Source organism: Python bivittatus, unplaced genomic scaffold (assembly GCF_059951505.1).
Source record: "Python bivittatus isolate LINGU-HERP-01145 unplaced genomic scaffold, Pbiv_v1 ctg000210_np1212, whole genome shotgun sequence".
Taxonomy (NCBI): Eukaryota; Metazoa; Chordata; class Lepidosauria; order Squamata; family Pythonidae; genus Python; species Python bivittatus.
Window position 1 is genome coordinate 9,371,726 of NW_028277053.1, and position 12,983 is coordinate 9,384,708.

The 12,983-nt window shown below is 38.7% G+C and overlaps 1 protein-coding gene across 1 annotated transcript in view; it reads right to left on the reverse strand.

The window, feature by feature from the left end:
• Positions 1-317: 317 nt before the first annotated feature.
• The window catches only part of MAEA (macrophage erythroblast attacher, E3 ubiquitin ligase), a 28,189-nt gene continuing 15,523 nt past the window's right edge, over positions 318-12,983 (reverse strand). Inside the window, exons 5-9 of the mRNA XM_088139441.1 lie at positions 12,754-12,830; positions 5,196-5,304; positions 3,492-3,625; positions 2,763-2,958; positions 318-1,677 (exon numbers count right to left, since the gene is read on the reverse strand). Coding sequence (XP_087995567.1) covers positions 1,582-1,677; positions 2,763-2,958; positions 3,492-3,625; positions 5,196-5,304; positions 12,754-12,830 — 612 coding nt within the window. The 3' untranslated portion in view covers positions 318-1,581. The remainder of the gene's footprint in view (positions 1,678-2,762; positions 2,959-3,491; positions 3,626-5,195; positions 5,305-12,753; positions 12,831-12,983) is intronic.

Below are 12,983 nucleotides of genomic sequence, written 5' to 3' on the forward strand. Positions count from 1 at the left end.
AGATGGGACTTTCTGTTAAATTCTTGCAAGGCCTTGCATCTCACCCACTTCCTTGCCTCAAGGCCAAAGTACGTAAGTACTAAATGTGTCTCATTATTTCTACTTATGGAATCACCAAAATCTTCATAATCTAATTAGCATTAGATTACCAGAAAAATGATTAAGGAAAATTTAGAAGGCACTGACTACTTGTTAAAACCAGTTTTTGAGAAAACACCAATAATCCATATTTCTCATGTGAAAAATATCTTATTAATCGCTTGGTTTTTAAAACACATTAACACTCTTCTGTTTTAACTAATGAACAGAAACAATGGTTATGAGCAATGTCTTTATTAGCTAATCAACATCAACATGCAAAAATAAATGCTAAATACAAAGTCTATCATATGGTTTTGTTCCTACTACAATGGGCTGTCTGGAGAATGATAAGGATGTGATTTGTAGCTGTTAAAATTGAACTAATCTTTTCTGTAATGAATACCCTAAAATTACATAATTATCCTGCAAGGCATCTTCTTCAAAACTTTCCCAACACTTAAGGTTACCAGCTGATTTTCATGTGAATACATTCTCAAAGCAAGAAATAAGGCAGTAGCACTAAATGGTTTGATATTGAATCCTATGCACATAGTAACTAATAAACAAAGGTCCTTAACACTACGGTCAACTGGAAGGAGGACAGATACACAAGCAGCACATTGTGCCTGCAATGTTACCAGTTCTGCGTTTATGCAATCTTCCTAAGATGCTTAAAGTATGTAGCGTTTTTAGGGAAGAGAATAAACCCTTCTATATCTTTTCAAAGGAACTCTGAATTCCTCCAGGATCAATCTTGTGTTCGCATTCATCAAGCATCTATTCACAGAATGAATTACATTGGCCATCTTTTAAAGGCAGAGTGAAAGAGGATACCAAACAAAAGAGTTTGCTAACAGAGATGAAGGAAGCGCACTTGAGGCCCACGTCACACTCGGGCCCAATAAGCATGCTTCCGGTTTGTGTGGCTCATGGTGACAACCACATCTGAAGGGGAAATGCATATGCACACACTCACTCACATGTCCTTGAGGACACAGGATGGACACACATTGGGAAGCTGAAACCTACTCCAGCTCCCTGATGCATGTATTTCAGATTTGCATATTTAGTCCCTCCAAATAATACAATATTTCACACATGGGTATAAACAGGTGATACAGAAAACTGAAGTGAGAAGTGGCCCTTTGAGATCTACTGTAAGTTTTTTCTCATGTGAAATGATCTATTTGAGTAAGCTGCTGCTGCTGGATGAGTATTTGAGAAAAATCCAATTATTGTTACAAAATCCAAACATTCAAAATTTGTTCCCTCCGAGTGCAACTTTTTTTTCTTTCGTCACACTTCCTCACTTTCTAAGAGTGTATATTTTTGCTCACTGATCTTTGGTCGCAAGAAAAAATGCCACCAACAAGTCTGATTCCCCCCCTCCCGGCCCCGAGAGTCGCAGCTCTCTTTGCCATACTCAAGATCTTTCTATAGGGCACTGCTAGAATAAATTGTGTCAAAATCCAGTGGCACTTCATTGCGTGTGAGAGGGGTTTACATAATGTAGACCTTCTCAGCTTGAGAGAAGTTGAAGACCTCTTTGGTTCTTGGGCAAATTACTCTGTCATCTTGACGAACAGAAAGCAAAGACTGGAACAAAATACAGAAGAAAGATCAAGGATGTCTCAAACTAAAACATTCTTCTATCATTCAACTACTATAATCTTAACTATAAACTAAGTACAGAATTTAAAGAACAAGAAAAGATCTCACAGTTCATAAATCTATATTCCAACTTTACTCTAGCCTAAAAACATAAAGGCCAGCATCTGTCTAGTTTTTTGGTAACTTTTGTTTCCAAGCACCGATTCAATTTTCACTCCAATTCTGCCCTTATCACTGTTTATATTCTGAAGTAGCCTGACTGGAAAAATCAAGGAGTAAACATGAACTGGCATCTTTATTGATTAGACAACTGAGCCAGAAAAATTAAAAGATTTCAAGTCGCACAACTGTTCAAAGATGCTGACAGAGTAGTGTCAGTACACTATGGGTACGCATCTAACAGAGAATGTATTTTGTTTTATGCATTTCAGAAATCCTGCCAAACTGTTCAGAAAGGCTGCAGCTCGGCAGAAGTGAAACCCAAACCAGTTTGGTTGTTCTGGATTTCAACCAAAACAAAATCCAGAAGGGTCCTTTGGGGTGAGGAGGATAAAACCAGTGCGCCTTGCTCCATTCTCCCCTCCTCTTCTGCCTGTCCATTCACTGATCTTCCCAAAAGTTCCTTTCCCTATCTCCTCCTAGTTACCACTCCCTCTCCTCTTCCTCCACATGCTGTGTGCACCCAAATCTCCCCAGTCCCTTACTTTCCCCAGCTTCCCTTAGCTGCCCCATGCTGCAAGTCTGTTCAAAACTGGATGTAACTGTTTTCTTCCAAGTTTTAAGGCTGCATTCTACTGTCAAGCAACCTAGTGGTCAATCAGTTCTACAATTCTTGACAGGACGTTCAATCCAAAAAGTGTCTTTGGGATCTCTACAGTCTGCATACCTACAATATGAAACAAATCTCACATTTTATAACAATTTAGAAAATTTTTCAAAGGGTCCTTCAATATTAATACAGCTTCTCAGTTTTTCAACACTTTACAGGCAATTCCATTAAAAGGTCATGAACTCTTTAACAACCCAACACAGTCCAAAATCAAATTAGAATGGTTCTGAGCTACACTTACATTGTATCCATACACATATCCATTTGGAAGCATCATGGGAGGATTATTTTCATTCATCACGTCTCCTGAAATCTTGCAGACTAGTCGGGAGTTGGCACAATGCGCCATTGGCAGAGGCTGAGCCAGCTTATTTAGGGATTTGCTACACACAGGGCAGTCAGGATTTTTTGAACTGCCATCCTCTTTATAACATTGTCTGTTTAAAAACAAGTTAAAGAATAATAATAGGAAAAATATTTAAAATGATAAGACACTGAAGGCAGAATACAGTTGTCACAGATAACTCCAGAACTAATATGAAATGACACAGATTTTTTTCAACGTTGGCATATCAACAGCAACCAGTTGTGTATTATTTGTATAGTTCCACACTCCCTGAAGCAACTTTAAATGTTGAAATATCTTTAAGAAGCCTCGATATTTGATAACTCAGCATGTATGATTCAAATCTGTTCATTTTTACTAAGCACAAAAAGAGACATTTGGAATTTTGATCAAGTGTATTACAAGGAAACAATCTCCCAATTCATCTCAAGATGAAAGGCTGCATTTTTCGCATTCTGTATTTTTGTAGAATGCAAAGTATGAAAGCTACTTGCTCTGATTATTGTTTGAATTAAAGACAGCTATTATCAGTACATATTTGCCAAACAGCAGTTTAGGAAAGACGCAGTCCGTTAAAGAAAAGGCATAATTTTTAAAGACCAAAGAGTATACGTTGAAGGATACGGTGTTTTTATAGCTGAAAGCCCAGCCTGGAGTGTTATGGTAAAGACAGAGTTATTCCCCAGTTGATGCAATCTGTAGTTATCATATCTAAACTGCTGGATTAGCATCCTCCATCGAGCAGGATCCAGAAGATCCTGGGGAGAACACATAAAAAGCATAAGGTACATTGAGCACAGTTTCAAACTATTAAAATATAAATTATGTATTGTATCCACAAGACCAAATAAATAGAATACATTTAATTAAGAGTAAGGTTGGCTCTATGCTGAACAGTAGTCTCTCCTTACAAAACTCTTCAGCACAGACCTTAAGAGAAGCATGTGATAATACCAGTCCAATACAGAAGTTGCCTTCTGTATTATTGCCTTGCAGGACAAGCCGTTAGTCAGAAAAGGTGCTACCAGGCTCCTGATTTTTTTCTTGCAAGAGTAATTCGGCAGGATTTGGTCATCTGTATAAGTCACACTATACACCTCTTCTCCCCACTGTCCTGAGATTCTACTACTGAACTTTGGCAATAAAATGGGTGAAATTTTATAATATGGTTTTCAAGATGGGAATGGAAACAGAAGGCTTCTGAGAGTTGATCCACTGCCATTCACACCTGTAAAATCCTGAGTTGTCACCCGAAACCATAAAATGGAAATTTAGTGGCAAACGGCCAATTTCAGCAGTGGTACTTTGGGGCAAAAATATTTAAAAGCAGAGGCAAAAGCACGGGGAAGAAGTGAGAGCTTGTGAGAAAGCCCCTTAAGCAGATTTAATAAAACATACAGAATAAAACATTAATCTAAATTACATTTCTGGATTTCATTCCAGAACAGGAAACTGACATTAAAATGATTTCACATTTACTTCTTTTTGCTACCGCTTGGCTAAAGATCACAGATGTTCCAGTTTAAGAAGAGAACACAATTCAGAAAAGGAAGATAGATATCTACTACTTGTTCTGCTGACACGCATACCCAACAGGATATAACTCTTAATTTTTTTTTACGCTTGGAAGAAGAGAGCATTCTGACCTATCTGTTTGTCAGAAAATCACCTACTGAATTAATCTATTTGCCACTGAAAAGGATTTCTTTCATTTAAGAGATTCCTTCCAAAATTCTTTATTCTAAAGAGAAAGAATGCAACCCATAGCAATCCCAGCCAGCACGGCCAGAGACAAGGAATCCTGGGAGTTGCAATTCAGCAGCATTTAGAGGGCCATTGGTTCATCCCCAACTTCTAGAGAAAGTCAACTCAATATGATGCAAAAGATTTGTATGATTTGAAGAGACCCCACAGTGCCTGTTAAGGATTTTGCTTCAACTGACTGAAAGTAAACATTTTGTAGCCAGTGGATCAGCATATAAGATCCAAGGACAGACAATATGGTATTTGAGGGAAGCAAATGGACCATCTGAACAGATATGGACACCCAAGATAACTGCAAGTATAATGCAGATCTGAACATGCTTACAACTCTTCACTTAATATTTTCAAATTGTCAGAATAAGAATCATGATAATCAAACTTCTCAACTGTCATTATGGAAAACAGATCTTCACAAAAAAATGCTAAAACATACAAGCAAATTAAGCACTTCTCAATTTTAATTATGGATATCAGCATACATCCTCATGCATTATTCAAGAGCATGTTACCCTTAGCAACATTAACCCCCAACCTTTTCACAAAATTAAATGGAAATCAGTATACCTTGTAAGGAGAGATATGAGTATCAGAAGGGAAGGCCAACATGCCCATCACCTGCCGCACTTCATCCAGCTGACTTCCCTCAGCCTGGCTGAAATGTTTTCTTGCATGTCTGAAATACAAGACACAGAATATGGTTTCTTTCACGCTCATTCCTTCATTTTGTTTTGAGGTGTTTCTGATACGTTTTGCTTATGTTAAAGTTCTATACACCAAAGTTTCTCAACCTCAGCAACTTTAAGATGCGTGGGCCAACTCCCAGAATTCCCCACCTGGCAGGAAGCTTGCTGGCTGGGGAATTCTGGGAATTGAAGTCCACACATCTTAAAGTTGCTGAGGTTGAGGAACACTGCTATACACAATCCAAAAAGTACAATACTTAATCTTACAGAGATATATTTTCTAACCAAAATCTTATGAACCTCCGAAGTTTTCCAAATCATTAAAATCAGTTGATTTCTGAACCACAGTTTTTTATGTGCATTAGATAATATTTAATAAATATGATTAAAACCATGGCTTTGCAAAGACTGGAAGGCTTCAAAACTTCTAGGAAGCATACTTTAGCATCTGCTGCCCATAAAGCCCTTCTTAGTTCAGGGCTTGGGTGTCTGCAGGACCATCTTCCCCTAGTAACACCTGCCTACCCCAAACGCTCTAGTAAGGTGGGCTCTTTACATATCTCCTTGATCAGAGGCTGCTGTCTTCAGTGACCATAGAGAGACATGGAGGCACGCCTTCTCAGTCACTGCCCTCTTCTCTGGAATAGCATCTCACTCACCCCAATATTTGAATAGCCCCCTTTCAATAGTGAAATCTTGGCTGTTTCATCAAGCCAGGGAAAGGGGAGGAGCAATTCAGTATCAATATCCCTCCTGATAATGAATTGATTTTATTCTTCAGAGTATGACTCCTGTTTTAGGTTATTATAAAGTATGCTTTTTGTTTTCAAATTTGATTTTTATTGTTATTTTAATCCCAATTATGTATTGGGAAACTGTAGGCTGCTTGGAGTTAGTTGACTGGAGCAGGCTAGAAGTCCTGTAAGTGTGCAAATAAATACATAAATAAATAATTCACATGTAGACTTGCACACTCCATTGTCTTCCCTCATCCCTTACTGGTTAACATTAAATTTGCTACCTAATGCCTGTAACATCAGAGTCCAATTGGATCAGGCCAAAACTGCATCTAATCCAGTATTCTGTGTTACATGGCAACCCTATGGATGCATTCAGGAAGTTCACAAACAGGAATATTACTCTCACTCCGGTGGGAGGAAAAATGCTGGCGGCACTTTGCAAAAGGAGTCAGGAGCAGTTGCTGGTAAGCGTGAAACCGCGCTCACCCAAAAAGGGCGCAAAGCAACAGAAACCCCGCCTCCTGCGCTCGCCAGCTGGGCTCTGCTCTAGGAAGGAGGCACTGGCAAACCACTTCCAAAACACCTCGCCTTGAAAACTGCAAGGACTCGTCCAAAAGCAGTCACTGCAGAGTCGGTAACGACTGAGCGCAGATAAAAACAAAAAACAAAAAAACTGCTATTTATGTGATTCAGGCAGAGTGTACAGGCATAAAGAGCAGTAGCAGTTGAAAGTTAAATCCCCTATTAATATTTGCAACCCTGTTAAAAACCATCTAAATTGATAGCTGTAACCACATCTGACAGTACAATTCCACAGTAAAGCAATACTTCCTTTCATTGATCTTGTATCTCTATCAGGCTGTATTATTGTGACTGAAATATGTTTTCCTTTACTGCTTCCTCTCTAAACTAAGAACCTCCAAAGTTCATAATGTTTCCTCGTGTGGGGTATTTTTATTGGTTTTCTCTGCATCTTTTCCAGTGTACACTATCATTTTGAGACAGAGTGACAATACTGCGGTATCACATCATGGATTTATACAGCAGCATAATTTCTATTTTCAGCTACTTAATGATTTCTGGCATGGCCTAGGATTGAGTCTCCCATAGTATCTGCCTGTCCGGTTCGATCTGGCAGGTTGTCACGCTCCGGGTTCCATCAATTAATGCCATCTGTCTGGACCCCAGAAACACGCCTTCTCAGTAGCAGCGCCTGCCCTCTGGAATGAGGTGCCCCCTGAAATTCAAATGGCTCCCACCCTACTGGTATTTCAAAGTTCTTTGTTTTTAAATGTTTTTTGTAAACTGCCTAGAGTTGCTGGGATTTGGGCGGCATATACATTTTAATAATAATAATAATTAATATTGTTATAAGTATTTATACTACAGAATCCACCTTTTTAAAGGGCAACTAAGCACTAAACTAATGTTTTCACTGAGCTATCTACCATGACTGCAAGATCACCCTGTTAATGAACAGGTGAAGAGAGGGGTTACTGTGCCAATATGTATCTCTTTGCCTTTCAGTGGGTTCACACCTGTTCCTTAATTCTGTGATATAACTGGTGTCTTGTCTGTCCTGTGTACTGCTGTTGATTCTGTACAGATATTAGTTGTTTCTTGATGGGGTCTATAGTTTTTCGGCTTACATAAGATTCTTTGTAGTGCTTTTGTGGGCCACAGTAATACCCGCTGGCTGGAGTAATCTGCTGGTGTGTTATGCAGGGAATACATAACCGCAACAAAGAACCAAGAGCAGAACCGCCTAACAGCCCCAGAATGAACCCTACGTTTGACTAGGAAAAACAAAAAACATGCAAACGGCAGAAGAGCCTGAGAATTCCTGGAAGGCTGGCACTCATATAAAGAAGCCATCACTAGATCAATGAAACTAGATACAATTCCCGATTCACTCAGGCACTGGATTCAAACCACGCACAGCAGACTGAAAAGGCAGATCAATCAGAATAGAGCTACTGCCATTCCCAACCACCAATCAATGGATACTTCCCAAGAAGCACCAACCCCACCGAATTTAAATTCCACACAGGATATAAATACTGCAAGATAACCCCCATCTCTGGAGCACTGCACTGAGGAAGCCTCACTAGAACACGGGGTGAAAGATTTGCAGAAAATATGATCTGTACCTTGGTGCTGATCTCCCTGAGCCCAGAGAGCAACGAAGAACAGATACGTACAATGAACCTGGGCTACCGATATCCTAGGAGATCCTTGAGCATCACGTATCACCTCTCCCCAACAGCCTGCAGCTGTTTATTCCCAAATGTACACAGCTGGCATGCAACAACTATTTCCCAGAATAATTTTGTCCTAAATCATCATGAATGACATGGGAAACTCTTTAAAGTAGTGAAGCGTCACCTATGTTTGAAGATCGAAGAAACAACAGGCACAAATAAAGCAATGAAGACCAGAGTATGTTAAGTGGTTCTGAAGTCTGGAAACTACAGAAATCATTGACCCTGAACAAGTTTCTCAAACTTTTTTTTTTACAGAAACTGAATACAGTTAATTCAAATGTATAGCAATATCTAATGAAACAGATTGAATTACAGATTTTCAGATTATTTGATACTGTTATCTGCAAATATTGAAATTAAGGGATAAAATAATGCTGATATTCCTGCAGCACCTAAAAGGGCTATTTCAAAATAATTCCTTAATCTCTTTTAAATATGATTTTTGTAGTTCTATGAAAAAGGTTTCCACCCTCTTTTGGCTGTTCTGAATTTTGTGTATCCTTGCCACTCAATGTTATCAGTGCTTCACATGGGTTCTATTGATATATAAAGAGAATCTGAGTGAACAATTAACACCAAAGCTTGGTCCTTATTCTACTTTTTTCATGAAAAAAAGTCAGCCAACATGCAATATGTCCTTTAGAAAAAAATAACTGCCCCTTAGATTCAGGAACTGGTTGCTCCATCCTTAGTTGCAATAGCTGCAACTGGTTGTCCAGATTCTGAGGCAATAATGAATTCTGAAATCATGACACTATCACCTCCAAACTTAACAGTTGGTTACGAAAGTCTTATTGTAGTTTTGTTTCTGCCAAACAACAATGTCCATGTAGCCTGAAAAGTTCTACTTCATCTGTAAGTACTGAAATAGAATATTTCTCCAGAAATCTGGAGGGTCACCAGGTACTTTTTGGCAAATGTCAGATGAGTATCCATGTTCTTCTTAAAAAGCAATAGCTTCTGCCTTGAATTCCATTCCCATGACCACCAGTTTTGCCCAGTGCTTTTCTGGTGATGGCCAGAGGTAATGACCACTAACTTTAGCCAAGGCAAGAGAAGACAACCTGACAATTCTTGAATGTTGTTCTGGAGTACTTTATGACTTCCTGGATGATTTTGTATTGTTCTCTTGGAATGATTTTGATAAGAAGGCCACTCTTGGGATCATTCAATATTGCTCCAAATCTTCTCCATTCTAAGGCTTTGTCTCTAATAGGAGTGGACCCTAAACTTTAGAAATGATCTAAACTTATATAGGTATTAATTACTTTTTTATGGAGATCTCCAAAAATTTGATATAATTTATTCAGTTTCTTTTTATATAACAGTAGGCCAAATAACGTTCTGCTAACATTCAGGGGAACCGATATGTAAAATTCAGGAAATCGAAATGTAAAAAAATGTAAAGAATCAAAAAGCAAAATACTTCATTATAAAATGGCATAGACATCCTATGCATATTTTTTTCCAATATGCTGGCTGTAGAATGAGAAAGGTGACGCAGTTTATTTTTATCTGTCATATTTAAAATAATGTATTGTCCTATCAAGATCTATCTGGCCACAGAACTAGAGCATGAGTTGTTAAGATAATCTGTTCTTAATATTCTTGTAACTCATGTTAGTCATAAGATCAGCATAACCACTGCTGAATAACCAACAAAAGAAAATGCAGTTTTATGTAATTGGCTGCTACAACAGTTAATGCAACACTTTATTAATTTGCCCAGAAAATATTAATTTGTATCAATTATTAAATGACAGATTTACTTAAGCCCATGTCCAACAATATTCACTTTTGTAATGGAATTTTCCATTGCTATTGTCTCTTTATGGACAGACATGGCTCTAAGCCTGCTCCAGAAGTATCTCTTTTACCACGGAATGGCACTCACTAGCTGAATGATACCATTCGATCCTACTTCAAGAGTGGAAAATTGAACAACAGAAAATATAACCTACGGGTGACATCCATTTTCATCTGTCCAATTCAAAATATTATCAAAGACACCAATCTTTATACTCTTATGACTTTCTCTTAGTAATTTATGATGATACATGCCATCTTCTATATTGGATAACGTTCCTAGATATCTAATAGGGAGTCTCAATATAGATTTTGACTTTGTTTTATGACAAAAATCTTTTCCTGCAGTAAACTCTTCAGCTAACATCCTGCTATCAACCTCCCCATCTGTTAGTTTTCCCTCCCGCTCTCTTATCCTTTTACGTCTAGGTTCTGTATTCACTACACAATGAAAATCACAATATACAGTGGGGCAAAAAAGTATTTAGTCAGCCACCAATTGTGCAAGTTCTCCCACTTAAAAAGATGAGCGAGGCCTGTAATTTTCATCATAGGTATACCTCAACTATGAGAGACAAAGTGAGAAAAAAAATCCAGAAAATCACATTGTCTGATTTTTAAAGAATTTATTTGCAAATCATGGTGGAAAATAAGTATTTAGTCACCTACAAACAAGCAAGATGTCTGGCTCTCACAGACCTGTAACTACTTCTTTAAGAGGCTCCTCTGTCCTCCACTCGTTACCTGTAGTAATGGCACCTGCTTGACCTTGTTATCAGTATAAAAGACACCTGTCCACAACCTCAAACAGTCATACTCCAAACTCCACCATGGCCAAGATCAAAGAGCTGTCGAAGGACACCAGAAACAAAATTGTAGATCTGCACCAGGCTGGGGAGATTGAATCTGCAATAGGCAAGCAGCTTGGTGTGAAGAAATCAACTGTGGGAGCAATAATTAGAAAATGGAAGACATACAAGACCACTGATAATCTCCCTCGATCTGGGGCTCCATGCAAGATCTCACCCTGTGGGGTCAAAATAATCACAAGAACGGTGAGCAAAAATCCCAGAACCACACGGGGAGACCTAGTGAATGACCTGCAGAGAGCTGGGACCAAAGTAACAAAGGCTCCCATCAGTAACACACTACGGTGCCAGGGACTCAAATCCTGCAGTGCCAGATGTGTCCCCCTGCTTAAGCCAGTACATGTCCGGGCCTGTCTGAAGTTTGCTAGAGAGCATTTGGATGATCCAGAAGAGATCATTGGGAGAATGTCATATGGTCAGATGAAACCAAAGTAGAATGTTTTGGTCTAAACTCAACTTGTCGTGCTTGGAGGAGAGAGAATGCTGAGTTGCATCCAAAGAACACCATACCTACTGTGAAGCATGGGGGTGGAAACATCATGCTTTGGGGCTGTTTTTCTGCAAAGGGACCAGGATGACTGATCCGTGTAAAGGGAAGAATGAATGGGGCCATGTATCGTGAGATTTTGAGTGAACAACTCCTTCCATCAGCAAGGGCACTGAAGATGAAACGTGGCTGGGTCTTTCAGCATGACAATGATCCCAAACACACCGCCTGAGCAACGAAGGAGTGGCTTCGTAAGAAGCATTTCAAGGTCCTGGAGTGGCCTAGCCAGTCTCCAGATCTTAACCCCATGGAAAACCTTTGGAGGGAGTTGAAAGTCCGTGTTGCCCAGCGACAGCCCCAAAACATCACTGCTCTAGAGGAGATCTGCATGGAGGAATGGGCCAAAATACCAGCAACAGTGTGTGAAAACCTTGTGAAGACTTACAGAAAACGTTTGACCTCTGTCATTGCCAACAAAGGATATATAACAAAGTATTGAGATGAACTTTTGATATTGACCAAATACTTATTTTCCACCATGATTTGCAAATAAATTCTTTAAAAATCAGACAATGTGATTTTCTGGATTTTCCCCCCCATTTTGTCTCTCATAGTTGAGGTATACCTATGATGAAAATTACAGGTCTCGCTCATCTTTTTAAGTGGGAGAACTTGCACAATTGGTGGCTGACTAAATACTTTTTTGCCCCACTGTATCTAGCAGAAAATAAGACTGGAAATCCTAACATACTTTTCAACAAGGACCTTTTTAGCTCTCTGTTCAGGCTAAAAGATTTGAATGGCCTTTATATTAATCCAAAACTCAACCTATCAGTTTATTATAATCTAAAAGAAACCCAATTTACAAAGTACTAGTTACTGGTTTGCTATACTGTATTTTTTTATGCAGCTACCTCCTGCAGCCAAAAAAAAAAAAAAGTAGACTACTACTTAAAGTTATGACCAAATTCATTTGACAAATAAAATTGGGTTGCAATTGCTAATAAAATCAGAGTGACAGAACTGGGCATTCTGTCTTTAAACTAGGATATACTGCAATTCAATCTGTTTAGAGACCAATTCCAACCGCATGACATTCCATCATCTACAGAGAAATTTGGGAAATTCTCCTGAAGGAAACACCATGGCCTTTGGTAACAATTATGAAAGAGCAGAAGTATAAAGTAGCATCTTTTAAAAATAACTTTCTCTGCCAAATTCATGCATGTCTTTTCATTCTCTCTCTCCTATTTACACCTATGTTTCATCGTACCTCACAGCATCCAGTCTCTTGTTCTGTCGAATAAGTTCTATGAACTCCTGAATCCTTAGACTGAACTCCAGACAACTCTAAATTAAAAAGGAGACAAATCTTAGATGTGCCATAGCAAGATTTAGACACTTGACCTGTGATTTTATCTATGTTTATTTGGGTAACTTACCTTGAAATTAATAGAACAACTTAATATATTTAGAACCAATATCAAAGTTAATGCCATAAAA